The sequence below is a fragment of the Falco naumanni genome, chromosome 12 (assembly GCF_017639655.2).
Source record: "Falco naumanni isolate bFalNau1 chromosome 12, bFalNau1.pat, whole genome shotgun sequence".
Classification (NCBI taxonomy): Eukaryota; Metazoa; Chordata; class Aves; order Falconiformes; family Falconidae; genus Falco; species Falco naumanni.
The window spans coordinates 8,683,171-8,698,849 of NC_054065.1; the positions used below are offsets into that span (position 1 = coordinate 8,683,171).

General features: G+C 39.6%; 1 protein-coding gene across 2 annotated transcripts in view; it reads left to right on the plus strand.

Moving 5' to 3' along the window:
- Positions 1-15,679, plus strand: part of MACROD2 (mono-ADP ribosylhydrolase 2) — an 893,250-nt gene that overhangs the window by 820,036 nt on the left and 57,535 nt on the right. The window contains exon 11 of one of the 2 annotated variants that reach the window (XM_040612354.1): positions 4,738-4,821. In XM_040612354.1, the coding sequence (XP_040468288.1) occupies positions 4,738-4,821 (84 nt within the window). The remainder of the gene's footprint in view (positions 1-4,737; positions 4,822-15,679) is intronic. The other variant, XM_040612355.1, reaches the window with a different exon arrangement.

The window sequence follows — 15,679 nt, forward strand, 5'->3', positions numbered from 1 at the left end:
TTCCTGGACAGCACATGTTGCAGACTATACTCATATGTAGGACTTTTTGTCCTATTTTAAACCTGGCAGCAAGAATGGGAGAAAAAACCCAGATCCTAGTCCAGTGTCAGCTCAAGTCAGTGGGACTTGACTGTCCATTGACTTCAGTGCACACCAGACTGGGCCTTGGGAACAGCTAGAGAATTAGCCAGCAGTACGAAATAACAGATGATCAAATGTGTGTATTATTGTGTGGTGAACACGTTACAAAAGTAATCTGTCTTGTGTTTCTACCACCCTGAAGTGCAAATATCTCATCGCACACAGAAAGGCCTTTCTTTCTATGACTTATCTTCAAAATAAATAAGGGAATATCTTAATTACATCTGCCAGATAATCTCCATTAATATCTACATTAATACTATAAAATCAACAAGCATGAATGATCATTTTAACAAGTTAATCGTGTAATGTCACTGCATATGTTGTATGTATTAGAAAAAGAAAAACATTTTAAAATAACCTACTCTTACTAAATATACACACTCAAGACCACATTTTTAATGGCGTTTGACTCATGGGGTTTTAACCCATCAGTTTGTTATTCTGGATGCTGTATCTTGTAGCAGCTGCTGACCTAACAGCACCATTTAATTCAAAGTGCTTTGATGTTATCATATGTCATACAGTTTGCTGTTAGAATGGCTTGAGTCAAAAGGGCAGATATAGTAATAGTGGGTACAGACCTGTGCCGTTCTACATCTCGGCTTTCCTTTGTGAATGATTTCCTACAGAAGTGAAGAGAAGGATCAGATGACCTAATACTCTTGTCTACCTTTAACTTCAGAGATTTAACACTGCAGTCATGATGCTTAATGTTTTAAGCTCCATTAAGGGTAGATTATTCTAAATTTTAACATGTGAAGGACTTTGCTTCTATACCCATAGATTCACGTATCCGTGCACAGAAGCGTGCAAAATAAGCCGTAATACTACCATAATTGTGTGCACAATTTGAGTGATTGCAAGTGGAAATTACAGAAGCATGTGCTATTATGAGAAGCACAGTCCAGATTCCTATACATCTCATTATAATGCACTAAGTTAATTCTCTTACCATTAAATAAATAAAAAAAAAAAAAAAAAAAAAAGGAAAGAAAGAAAGAAAAAGAAACACAGAAAACAGTTTTAGTTGTGAATCTATATTCTCCCTCACTCCCTCAACCTGTTTAGCTTCACTCTCCACCAGGTAGCAGAACCTTTTGACCTCACCTCTATGAACGTTGCCACACTACTCTCATTTCCCATCTAATAGTTGTTCGCAATAAATGCCCTGCTGGTTATTCTGTTTCTATCCTGAGTGTCCTAATTAACCACCTACTCATTAGTTCAGAAGCCACAGCCAGCTAGAATGGCAGGGTGAAGGATCTTGTTCACATTAGCAAGGGAAGCCCTATTGTAATCAATGCTATATAAATACAGAATTTCTTTGTGTGTTCCACTGTGTGCACTCTTATACTTGGGTTACTTTCTTTGGAGGGAGACTTTCTCTTGTTTTCTGAGATGAAAATAGCAATCACTTGTAACCAGCGAGATTTCAAAGTTGTGAGGGATTTTGCAAATAGCTTACTTGGAGACAGACACTGAGGTTTAAGTGGCTTGTTGACCCTCTGAATTAGCCTATAAAGAAGCAGCACTTCTCCCAATGTTAGAGCTCAGAAACCTTTTTGCACAGATGATCATGATTAGAAAAGCTTTTAATACAATTAGTTCGGATACCCATCTAGGTGTGCTGTCTCTAAAGAGAAATTTGCAGGCAAAATTTCTGTAATATTTGGCTAACTGTTCTGAAAGACACGCATACATACAGACACACGGAAAGGCTTAAGAGTTGTATTTTGACCATAATAAAAAGACATCATTTTAAAGCCTGCATAAATCCTTTTCTGTCTCTGGAATGAGGGAAATCTTCTAAAAAAGAGTGAAATTGTGACTGAAATCTTGTTCTCCTGGCACACTGCTTATAGACCCTTTTGTGAGCATTTTAAGATTCTTTATAAAGTGCAAGAAGATAATTTCTTTTGAGATAGTAACAGTTCTGATTTCTCTGAATGTAAGCTTCCTCCCTCTCTGTCTTTGTGCTGTCAATTAAGATGTTGGTTATATTATCTAATGTACTCAGATATTCCTGAAAGACCTGGCTGGGCATTTGGGCATTTGCACTTAAACTTGATTGACATTTGACTTGTGGGACTGAAGGAAGCCTCGCAGATTGGTTAGATGATAAAATTCATCACTAGAAGGGTGAGTGTTGATTGAAACAGTCCTATTGATTCAGTCTCCTGATGTGAATCATTGTCAACCAAAAAAGGGAATGTAGCAGGTAGTTCAGAGTGGCATTAGAACCGAAGAAGCCATACATCGATATGGTCCACTGAAAATATTCAGGTTATTTTTTAAAAGAATAGGAGAGTGTTGGCAGGAATCAGTCTTTAAAAGCCTGGTTATTTTCAGGAGATCTCTTTTGTACTGAAGTTCTTTTTGAACTCTATCACAGTTGCTCCCGAGTAACCCCTTAAAAAGGTGGACAAAGTGTGTCTGTATTTGGCAGTTTTAGCCTTTACTTTTCCCCACAGTATTTCTTGTGGTTATTCCTACATTCTCATCGCTCCAGAAACATATTCATCTTAGCACCTGATAACTCTTGTTTTCCTTCAACTGTTGTATTTGAATTTCAAATTCATATGAGCAAATGTGATGACATGACACGTGATGCCCTATGTTGTGCTGTCCTGACACCAAGCCGGACCTCAGAGCATGTTCCGCTTTGCACTAACTAGCTTTATTTACTGAGCTCTAAGGGCCCTTCATTCTCTGAACTATATTGAATTCTATAATGAAACAGAAAATCCATTCCAGAAGAAATTTTTAAGACCAATATTAAGTTTGTCTTTTTGGGGTAATGCTCATTCCTTAAAATTAAGCTAGTGGGAGAGAATTTAATTACTCACACACAGATCTCCATTTTGGAATTTTTGTTGACATTCTGAGCTTTTGCCTCATGTGAATTCTTGCCAGCTTACCAATCCATGGCGCTTCTTTTTTTTGTGTGTAAGTACAGTAGAATAATCAGTTTCCCAGGAGGACAGGCAGAGAATGTTTCTGAGTTTCCTGGGCTCCATGCAAAGCCAGCAATTCACTCCCTTTTTATCTCTTGAATGAACACAGTATTCCCCTTGACCCTGCAAGTTCCCTTTCCTCATCCTCCCTCCCTTCTTTCATAACTGCTGTTTGAAAATTTTCAGCATTTTGGTTGTGGATATATGTAGTTGTGGAAGGATAGAAGATAAAAGGGTAGTATCTACAGCTCTTAGCAGAGCCGAGTGCCTTATGAGAAGAGGCCATCTGATTGCTGGGAGCTGTTTAAAAATCCAGGGACATACAGAGCAGATGATTGTGTGGGGTATGTATGACAATAGAAGAGACGGGAGTTTTCGGAACACTTAAGCAATTTATAATACACATATAGAGAGCTTTTTTCCTAGTTGCTAATTAGCTAATCATTTTGAGGTAATACCATGATTCTTATTTTCTCACAGTACAGCACTAGGGTAAAATCAAGCAAGGTCATATGTCTTCTTAAATTTCCTGGTTACAAGTGGTCAAGGTTTCTTTCCAGCATGCACAAATATGTTTTCTTTAGGCTGCTTCTTCACCCAAGCCCTCAGCTAGCCACAGGGAATCGGGAGGTTTGACAGAAAGTCAAATGACAGAAAGTCATTTTCCCATTGCGGTTGAATGGATTCAGTAGGTGCAATGAATTGAGTTTTAATTGTCTGCCATTCTCTGCTTTCGTGGTTAAGCAACAATGTTTGAAGAATGTTTTAATTAGCGAACCTGCTTTCATTAAATGTCTTAATTTACAAATACCCTTTATGATTAATTTCCAGCTTGGCCTCCCTTTTGTACTAACAGGCTTTCTGTGCTACCAGTTTGTGCCTTGCAGTCTATCATAACAAACAAAGAGTAATTTCATCCTTTATATTGACAGGATATTTTGAAAATGCTGTAGAAAGGGTTCATCATTTTTAAAGTTTAACCAACCGATATTAAATACTGTGAACTTCAGTCCCTGCAAATAGGGGAGATCTTTAAACTTAACTGGCTTCAGTTCTGTTTTTACTTAGGAGGTTTTCCTTTTCCTTTATCTGCCTGTTGCTTTCTGGCTAAAAGGTTGGAAGGAAGCTTTTCAATCAGAACGTTTCTATCTGGTGAAGCTTTCATTTCCTTAACTTTACTTCACTATCAAACTTGCTCCCCTACCTTTTATTTCATTGCTAATTTTAGTCAATATTCATTTCTTACTGTGTTATGACATTGAATGGAGAATTGATCTGAGAGGGGAAAATAATTTCATTCAAATTATTTCTCCACAGTTCTATAATGCAGTATAATATTTATTATGTTAAAAAATAGAAATTAAAACATCATTATTTTTTTTATTTCTGAAGAGATTCAGAGCTTGTGAAGAAGTACGTTATTTTGGTATAAGCTTTCTTCACTGCTGTCATGTGAAAGTGACTTTTATAACAGATGACGCAGTAATTAATTGTAATAATAGAAAGATAGGCATTGGGTACTGAATGGAGTGCTGAGATAAAATGTACTCACACTTGTGGTATCATGGATAGTAATGTTTGATACAATAAAACCATTTCAAAATAATGTGTGTAATATTTTTTCTTTGTATATTTAAAGAAGGATTGGAACAAAAAGGCCAGCCTCCATCACCCACAAAGAGCAAAGCAGAGCAGCCTGAAGACCTGCAAGATGATGCTGAAGGTAGGTGGTCTGACACATTTTCAGAGGTATCAATCAATTTTGCATTGTGGGGGGGAAAGGCTTATACTGAATTCTTGGGAAAGAATTGGAAAACTTTCATTTCAGAATGTTGTTGAACATGGAAAACATGTTGAACTTGGAAAGTTCCTTTTGGTCTAGATGATGAAATTGTAATTCTTCTGAAGTGTTTTTCATCTCAAGATAGATTCAGGATTACAAATGCTATCTTTATGTGATGGGCTACTGATTATTGCTGATACATAATGATAAATTGTTGCTAGTTTATCTCGAATCTGTGCTGACTTTATGTAATTAATAATACGAAGTGTAACGCAGGGCTTGGATCACACTCTGGTTGGTTAAGTTGGTCAGGTAAATCAGCTACCTGCGGCAAATCACAGAGCAATATAATTCTTGCTTTCCTTTTCTACAAGAAATTCTTGCTGTAACCTTTTCCATTCCAGTTATGGTGTTTATGGCTCTAGACCTTATGCAGTGTATTACATCTGACTGTGGTCAGAAGTTACAGCAGCTTAACGTTATGCCTATGGTTTTGCTCCTGTGAGGGTGCTTTCCTGCACTTGAGCTTTCACAGGGCAGCTTGTCCATGTATATGGAGGTAAATGTGGTCTACATTGTTCTAAAATTGGATCGAAGTATAATTTCTTCGTCGGTATGTCATTGGGAAAGTTGTTAAAAGATGTTAACATCAAAGACTTATTTTTCAGAGTTTCACGTTGCTCTCGTTTATGTGGAAGAGCAAAATACCCCAATGCTGGAGAAATCTCTTTATGTGAAACAGTGAAAAAGGATGAACCTTAATCTTTAATCCATGACGGTTCCTTATCATGGATTCTCTTTGACCTAACGTTCCTCAAGTGACAGGTCTCTTCTGCACCTCAACCAGTGGCTCCACCATCTTCATCGTTTTGACCTAGTGCTGTGCATTCAGCTCATAAAACGTTCTGACTGGGGTATAGTGTGAGTCATAAGGAGCAGAAATACGTTAACATCTATCACTTTAAGTAACTGCTAGTAACATCTTGTCACTAACATTGTGACTGGTTGTTAATGGCAAGTACTTAAAGCAATAGCTGTCATCGCCTGGGAGGTGAGGGGGGACCCATGAAATCTCATCCTGACTGGTTATCTTTCCTTTCATGCTGCTGAAATTAACCCAGCTGAAATTAAAATACCACTTTTATGTTTGGATTAGAGAATTCAGTGATGACAAACTGCATGTCAATTTATGTGCAGGCTAAACATCATGTCAGATCATGGTGTCATTTTCCATATTCCTAAATAGGCGAAACAATAATAGTTTTTATGATATATTTTTATATGGAGTGTGGCTAAAAGCTTTTATTATATCAGTGTCTTTAAAAAATAAAGGGGGGGGGGGGGGGAGGAAAAGTGTTGGAAAACCGTAAGGTTTTCCTTCCATTGAAAAAATAACTGATATCATCCTGTTAACTGTTCCTGTGGCTTACCAGATATAGTTTCCTAGTTTACTGTGCCTGTCAGTGTTTCCTGGTGACCTCCAGTTCACTTTGTGGAGCACAAATGCACTGGAAGGGTGAAGTAAATAGTACGGCAACAAAATGACTGCATTACCCTCGAGCTGTAAAATGCCTGATCTCCTTGAATTTGATGCTGTACAGTAGATTTTGCTGATGCAGAATTGAGGCCTGTAACATATAATCACTGCTGCAGTATTTAATCTAGCTGCTGACGGAGTCCTCTTCTCCTTAGGCAGGAACCTGGCCTGTAATGGTGAGGATTGAAAGTCTAAATTTAGACTTGAGGGTTGCAGCGATGGGAGGGGAAAAAAAAAGTTAATTAAAGTGTTTGCTGAGGGGGGCTGGGGGAGAAACCTGGATCAGATTTCTGTGGCATTACCTGTGCCTCTGTTTTGAAGAGGAGTCAAGCAGTTAGGCTCCAGACACTGAATTCCTATAAAGTTGCCGAGTGGCTAGAGCCTAATGTAACACACCTGTGAGCCATTTCCATTTAAGTAAATGGGATTTGCACACATTTGTCTGAGAATAGGATTTAGTTTCTACTGTTCTAATTATTAGCTGTTGGTTTTGACTAATTAAAAGAACTTTTAATGGGGAGCCTTGAAGATTATGAAAGTTGCGAATACGTGACGTGAACCAGAACTACATGTCTGAGTAGTTTTATTTAGGTAGGAGTTTGTCTTCACTTCCAAAGAACTGCCTTTTTCTCCCCCCCCTCCCCTCCCCGCCACCCCACCCCTCCTTTTTTCTGAGTAGCTATTGCATATAAATAGTCTCAAATAAAACACAATAAAGCCAAACTCTGCCTGAGGTCAACTGTGTTGAATTTTCCTCGCAGTAAAACTGAAGTGCTTTGTGTTCAGTGTGTTTTAACTTTGGGATAGTTCACATGCTTTAGGTACCCCAAGTTTAAAACAAACAAACAAAACAAAAAAAAACCAAACCAAAAAAAGAGACAACAAAAAAAAAACAAAAGCCAACCAACAGCTTTTAGCAATAAAAGCAAGTCCAAAGATACTTACAGTTTACATAAGATATTATTTTCACCTTGGTAACATGACCAGATATAAAATACTTAATAAATATACACTGAAGCACAGGAAGAACCAGATATTTTTTCCTCTGCTTTAGTTGTCAGTGTCCTTTTAGACTGAAGATGGGAACACAACTTGCTATTTTAACAGCCTCATGCATGCCCTTGTAGCAGTCTGTAAAAGCTGTTCCACTGAGTTCAGTAATATTTCTGCTGTAATATTTTTCTCCAGCACACCAAGCTGGTTCATTGGCTAGAGGTAATGGAGCAATATCTTTTCAGTGCATGTAAAAATCTCCACAGAAGATCAGGGAAAGTAGCCTCCTTCATTATTACCATCTCTGCAATCAAGGAAAGTCAAATAAGTGGCTGTATGTAAGGAGCTTGTTTTGCAGTAAGCTAAAATAAACACTTGACATGCTAATGAAAGCAATTTTATATTGAACATCTAAAGTATTAATGGTGTCTGTTATACTATTAGATGTATTGTTCTCTGCCTTCAGACTGTTGATAGAGAAAAGCAAGTGTGAACTGCATAGCAGATTCTGCTGTCAGTGGTTGTATTCAGTAGTTTTTCATTGTAGCACAGGTTATTGGCTGGGGAAAAGGATAGGCTGGATACATGGAGAATCGTTCTTTGCTCCCAGGTTCCCTGCAGTATTTCAAGCCTGACTTGTTCAAACATGCAGTGTAATTTTTTTTATTATTATTCGTATTACCCCACCCTGCCTGGAGTCCTTGGAGAGTAAAATCAGCCAGTGATAATTTTGCCTTTCCCCTCAGTCAGGTGCACTCAGTGATTGAGTGACGGTAAAGTCTCAGGTGAGAAAAATATGTTCAGTACTAAACAAAACTTAGCGTGTCTTACTTCAGTAGCTTCATAACGCAATCCTAAAGTAAGTACATAGACAAAATGTCAGTACTTGTCACAGCATAGCAGCCAGGAGTTAGCACAAATGCCACAGGTCACCTGTTCTTATTCTACTGATTGTCACCAAGCAAAGGCAGACGACTTTTACAAAAGTCTAACAAACCAAAAATGTAAAATGTTCCCTATTTCTCTTAGCCATCTCCCCAGATGTCCTCCTGTACGTGCTGAACAGTGAGGTGTGTGCAATAGATTTTCCTGATACTGTGAGAAACAAAACTGTTTGCCATTTCCTTCCTTACGGGATTTCTCAGATATAAAACGGAGCCTGCCCAAGAGCTGCCCTATCCATTCCCGCCATGGTCTGCAGCTGATCAATAGTGTATCAAAGACAACTAATACATCTAATAACAGCAGGACAAATGCCTGATCTTTCTCCTCCTCCAGGGGAAAGATAATCAATCCATGCAGCAGAAGCTGTTTCTGTGCCTCCTGAGGTCAGGATCCTCCTTGCCCTCCCTTGAGGGATGTGAAGACAGGACTGAAGCTCTGCAAGTTGTCTTGCTCCAGCTTTTCTCATAAGCTTCTCCCAAAATGAGTGACCAGATTCTTCCTGATAGATTGATAGGTTGTCAGTCTCAGGCAATCACCTTAGCAGAGGCTCAGTGTATGGTGCGAGGAGCTGGTCTGGTGGAACTGTTTGTCCGGGATGAACTTTGTCTGTTTTCTGTTCATGTGGTGGAAAGGAGAACAGATTGATGGATAAGCCAAGCCAGGAATGTCAAAATGAACACAAATCATCTTTAAGATAGTTGGTAGAGTTGGTTCCTTTGTTTGATGGGGACATCACACTATTGACCCCTTGGCTCTTAAGGGCAACATCGAATGTCTGAAATGTCGCCTAGCAGTGGCAGGAGTCTGAGGCTCACCAGCAGGCTCCTGCCTCACTCAGTGGATGCTCTGCTGATGAGACATGTCAGTCTAGTGATCAGAGTACACATTAGAAACGAGGCGAAATGGAGTCACGTCTTGTATTGACCACTCTTTGGTTCAGCAGGTCGTGGTGATTAGGAGGGATGCTCATCAAGGAGACGCTCTGGCTCCTCACGCCTTCGCCCAAAAAGATTTTGTCCAATGGTAAAAATTGCATACCTTTGGGACTAGGGAAATTCCCCTCATTTTACAGCTTAGTCCTTTAATTGTGAGATTAACACAAGGCTTCCCCTTTCTGGTTCTCCTTTGTATACCAGGAATTTTGCAGCTTTGCTGCTCGCTCCTTAGCTTCATAGAGAGGGATATAGCATATGTACCCACAAAAGCCAACAGGCTTGTGCTGCTTTCCTCCAAGTGGGCTTAATGGGGGTGGGGAGAGGTGCATACAACAGCTGCTGTGTGTTGCTGTTACACAGTGGCGTTCAAAGCATCTTTTCTAAGGGCCTTCTAATAGTATGCAGCCTGATTGTGTTTCTCTTTAAGGTGTGGATTAATATTAACTAGACTCAACTTCTGATTAGTTTTAAAGTGTTCCTAGGTTTATAGCAAGCAATTCTTTTATCATTTGATAAATAGTAGCTGCATTTCCTCTTTGCATCCCACAGGGCAGTAATATTCTTCAGTAAATTTCTGCTCCACTCATAACCTACTAAAAATGAACATCCCGACACATAATTATACTTCAAAACCACGCACTCTTATTCAGCCTTAAAAGTGCTGCTACTTAATAAGGTAGCTTAGAAGTTACTGTATTCTTCTGGCCACCAAACCAAATCCTTAAATAAAACTTTAAATTAAGATAAAGAACTACAGAAGAAATTCCCTGGGAAGCATGTGTATCAAACGTGTCTGTGAAATGTTTCACCTTAATGCAGATTGGTTATATTTAAAGTGATGCTATTAACCCCTATCCGCATCAGTTGATAGCTTCTTTTTTCACTTCTGTTTTGAAGTCCACCATCTGTCTTGACTGATTACAGCTCTCACAATATCAGGTGATCACCTTCCACCAAGCTAGGGGAAAAACAGGACGTTTTCTGTATTTCTATTTGTATTTGCTCACTGAGCAAACCCTTCTTAGAGGATTCTTTTCATTGCTGAAATCGCTTCTACTGTTTCATTAAATTGCCGTGTAGTGGCAACACAAGACAACTTTGAAATGCAGCTCATTTTGGCCTCCGCAGGTGACATGCAGTCCTATTGTGTTGACCATTTACCCGTTCGGGTTTCTTTTAGCAGCCGAATGTACGTGTGTGTAAACCACACCAGGCAAATAGTTGTAATTCCTGTTTTCATGCTAAATGTTTCAGAGTAGATTTTCTTTCTCCTGAGATGAGCTAAGGTGCAAAATACTAACTTACTAAAGTGACTAATGCAATGTTGTCAGAGGAGAATTATACACAGTGACAAACCAGCGTACCTGCAGGGGACTCATCTGTCAAGGAATTCATTTCTCATTTCTAACCATGATGCGAATAACATCATGATTGTTCAGGTCCAGTGCAGAAGTCAGGGCTAGCCCCTTAATTCTGAAATATTTATGCAAAATAGCGCATGTTTTGGTTCACGTGTTGTTTTTAACAAGTGTGATCTCCTGTGTGGCTTCTCTGTCCGTTTCCTCCCTTTGTTGCATTGCCACATCATATGATTTCATGACCTGCATGCAAAAACTTTGAAGTATGTCTCATGCTTTATTTTGACTGTGGCTTGGAAAAGAAGCTGTGCCACAGTCCTTAACGGTATCTAGCTACCAGGCTCTTAGGCACACCATGACAGTATGAATGAATAGTAAGTAGTTATAGTAATGATAAAATTTGTGATCATATTGTGCACCTTCACGTGCAGCACAGTGTGTGTATTTTTTGCATCAAGATGCCAACTGTATCTTTGTCCTCTGTATGGGCTGCATATGACATCTAGGGCATGATGTCCATATTCTGGTTATGTTGGACAGCTCAAGCTTCCAGAAGGTGTCTGCTTTCATTTGTTTTGAATGCTCACAGTTGCAGATTGTCAGAAATTTAGATGGTCAGCATCTTCTGCAATGAAATTATGGCTGTCTCTTGCCAAACACCTGTAATGCAAAATCTGACTCACGTTGTATGTCAGACAGAAGAATTACACCCAGTGAATAACCAGCCTAGCACAACGTTCCCAGCAATGTTATGTATGAAGTGGGTTGGGACAAATCTGAGTGCTTGTGTCTTCCAAACACCTAATCTGATGCTGTAGCTGTTGTCCCCTGGTTCTTCCCTAGCCAGGAAAGGTATAATGAAGCCAAGTTACTTGCCTTGTGATCCATAGAGTGAGGCAAATGGAACACACCTTGCGACTTCAGTGGGCTTTAGATTAGGTTCCTATATTTCTCAGGATATTAAATAGGTGAGATACAATATAATTGTTGTTGACCTCTGAGATAATGCCCAGGAGCTATAGTTTTCTCATTCTTTTCCCACACTCCTCAACAGTTCTTGACAAAATGCTGCATGAAAATGAAAACCTGTTATTTATTACGCCTGACAACTTCTTTAGGCTGGGTGCATTGACAGCAGCGCATTCAGGTCTGCGTCTGCAGTGAGGTAAATTGTTGAAGCAGCACAGAGAAATGTCGTCTCATAACTCCATTAAATAATCACTGCAGATAACTCTTTACTAACCCGTCTTAAAATTTACCCCAAAGGAATTATATACAAGTAGTGATTAAAACTGACTTAAATCATAATTTAATTAAAATAAATTAAAATGCAAACTGAAAATGTTCTTTAACCTCAGGCCACCACCCTAATGATTCATTTAAATGCATTTGTAGTTCTACAATAACGGCCTTTGTGTGTATTTGCTTCTTGCTTTATGTGTGATACCATTTTGCCAGTGGAACTGTCTAAAAACTGTTGCAGGCCGTATGATCTTGAGGGTATATATTGCTACACGTGGGCTTTCTTCTCACATTTCAGGAGTTTCACTGAACTCAGCAAATCTATTCATACAGAATGTAACAGCTGTAAGATCAAGGCCTATATTTTTAATTTTGTCATTAATTAGTTTCCCCGTTATCCTAGAAGGACCTTCACGTCATTAGTATGATTACTGTGGCAGTATTTTTGTGCTGTAAAAAAAAGATAATTCAAAACCGGCATCCTTTATCTGCCAGATCTCGGTTTGTATTTGCATTTGCCATAGAAGCGTGGCGCAGCTGGCAGGGAGGTTTGCAGGCCAGGCCGCAGGAGGGATGCACGGTTGCTGCCCACCCAGAGAATGCACCCAGACTGGCATGGCAAGAGCCCTGCCTGCGGGGATGTAACAGGGCCAAAGCTGGTGCTCAGGGAGGTGGTACCTGCACAGATATGCAAGGGTGGCAGGTAAGAGGTGAGGCTGAGGCATTGGCCCTGAGTCTCTTTCTCTTCTGCTCCAGGAAGGAGGAGGTTGTTTGAAGGCACCTTCCTCTGTTGACACACCACAGATGGTAGTACAGCTTTCTCAGTAGTAAAAACACTTCTATTATTAAAAACATCTATGTTGGAGAGGTAGAAGTAGACTCGTTTGTACTGTTTACGCAGAATTTCTTCCTTTAACTAAAAATACGTTATCGGCAATTCTGTTTTCTTCTGGAAAATGTCTTTTTTGCACTGTTTTTTGAGGTGTCTTTTTGCACCATTTTTTGAGACACTGACTTTAGCCTCAGCTCTACGTATGTTGCTGACTACTTGTGAAGAAAGGTACTGCTGAAGAGGAGTAGGTGTATGAGCAAACCTGGCACTATTCAGCTCTGAAATGGGAAAAGCAAGAGGCCAGCAGGCTATTAATATTTTTGACTTGCCATATTTGTCGCAAGAACAGTGAGAGATGTAAAAAGCCGCGTGCCTCCAGGCTCTCACAGGGAAAAATGGGAAGAATATAAAACCTGCTTTGGTGCTGCTGCTGAGAGCTTGTCCTCTGGACTTTCATAGAGATCTTGTCCCAGCCCTCTCCCGTCTGACTGTCGGCTTATTATTTATCATATCGTCTGCTTCGTTCTGGGGCTGCTACTGCAGCTGGCATATCACTGTGCATGCTAAATACCTCTCCTTAACATAAAGTGGGCAGGCACTCACAGAGTATCTAGTTTTCTAGTTCAGTTAGAAGTGCAGCTTGCTCTGCCAACTTGCTGAGTGTGCTGATTGATCGCTGTTTGGCCTGTTTTCTACCAAATATAAATGAGAGTATGTATCATTTGGGGGAGGGGGGGACATTTTCTTGCTGATCTCAAAGTAAAAGGCCAAGAGGGGAGAGCAAACACCTATCAGGCAGTAGTCAACTTGGCAAGGGAGAGCAAAATATATGACCAGAGGTAGGTATTTTAGTGTCGGATGCGCTTATTTTGTTTGTACAGTGCTACTGTAATTCTCAAACTCCTGTTTTTTCAACTGACTGCCAGGCTGGGGAAAAGAAACAGATGTTCCCATTTGTCTTTTGATGTGGCTCAAAATCATTTACATTTGCTGGCCTAAAACGACACGACATGTCATTCGCCACTTTTTCTATCTCCTTTGGAGTGAGTGACAGATTGCTGTTCAATTACTACTATAATAGAAAAGCAGATATTGTGAGGACAGCTTTCACCTAAAGGAAATGCAATCGCCAATTGCTGCAGTACTGGAAAGAGAAGGATGGCAGATACTGTAGAAGCCATCCAGTGGAAAAGACATTTTTATTATTAATAATGTCATGAGGAAGACTCAAGGGAAATGCACTAGGGCTGGCTTTTCTGCCTGGAGAAAAGGAGAGCCGAGGTGAATAAAGATATGGTGAAAAATTGGCTTGCTACTCTTGTGAAATATGTTTCCAGCTCTTTGCCTTGAGCATGTGCTACTTAAAGCCTTTCCATTTGCTCTACCCCCAGCTCCAATGGAGAGCAATAATTACAAAAAGACTCTTCATCAGTAGAAGACACTCAGTGAGAGGCTCATTACACGGGTTTTTAAAACATGGAGAAAACTGTTTGTCAGATGCTTTGGGATTAGTCACTTCTCCACCCTATAGTTTGCTTTCTTATTACTGTATTCATATTCCACTTCCTCCCTTTCTCCTGAGATGAAGAGATGCTCCAGGCCAAGCAGAGCTTAACCCTTCCTTCTGCAAGTCATTTACTTGAGGATCAGTTGTCCACTCTTAATTTTTTAGCCTTTCCTTTTCTCCAATTGTATCAAAGCCACTTGGCAGGCACGACACATACTTTCAGTATGCTGATTGAGATTAATTTTCATGTCACGATCCAGTCAATCTGTTGGACTGGGTCAGAGTACAAGAGGTGAAGCTTCTGCTTAAAGTCTTTTACATTTTTCTTTCTGAAGGAACAAAATGAAGTGTTAGATGGAAAACATGTTGAGAATCCAATATATAGTGCTATAATTATTGTTCTATTATACCAGTTTTAAACAGTGACTCTCCAGTGAAATAATGAAACATAGGACTGATAAAACATACCAATGGATAGGTGCTTTATCTGATAATCTGATGAACCAGATGATATTTAAACTTTCTTTGTAGTTTGTTTGGTCTGAGTGACTTTAACAAGAGATGTAGTCCCTTGGCAATAAACACGAATGAACTCTTGAAATACCTGGTTTTAGCCAAATAACTCTTAGTTATAGTCATGCTTGTTATAATGGATGTAGAAACAAGCGTTGTCTGGGAATGTAGTTTTACACTGTGAATGCAGTAAGGTAATTGCTGAAATTATTTTCAGTGATATATTGGTAGTTACCATTTATGCCTGACTTGCTTTTTCCAAATGTAAAGTCTTTTTGTGCAAAGCGAAACATGTGGCACTTGGCCGTAATTAAATCCTTTATACTTTGGCACCACTTGGTTTGCAGTGATGCAATATTCTCTTTGGAACTGACCTAATGGTAAAGATTTTTCAAGTGTCACGCACTGTTGTGTTATAGGATTGCCTTGAACGTACTGTCCCTTTTCACAGGTCCTGAGCTAGGTGACATTATCCTTTTGAAAAACATCCTGCTGATGCAAAGGATTTTTTTTCCTTATTTATAATTGCTTGCTGCAAAGCTTGCGAAGTCCCAAGCCCATGTTTTAAAAGAAAAGGGAAGGGGGAGAGAAAAGTGTATCTTCTAGTACACCTAACTTTCTATTTTACATGCAGTCTTCCTATTGTGTGTGGACAGGCAGAACGCTGATTTTGAAAATAATACATTTTGATTTCAAGCGGAGGAAGAAAAAACCCAGCTGGTTTTATCAAGCCATTTTGGTCATCCATGTAATGCAATTTTTTACAGGTTAAAGCTCCCTAATGTGCTAAGAAATCACTATGGCTAGTCATCCATTAAGGCTGGTTAAAAGCAGTACAAAGAATTACCAAGCACGCAGAAGGCCTGAGTCCCCAGCGATGGCCATCGGCTGCTGCCTGCCCACCTCTCCCCTCTCAGGTGGGGTGGCAAAGTCCTG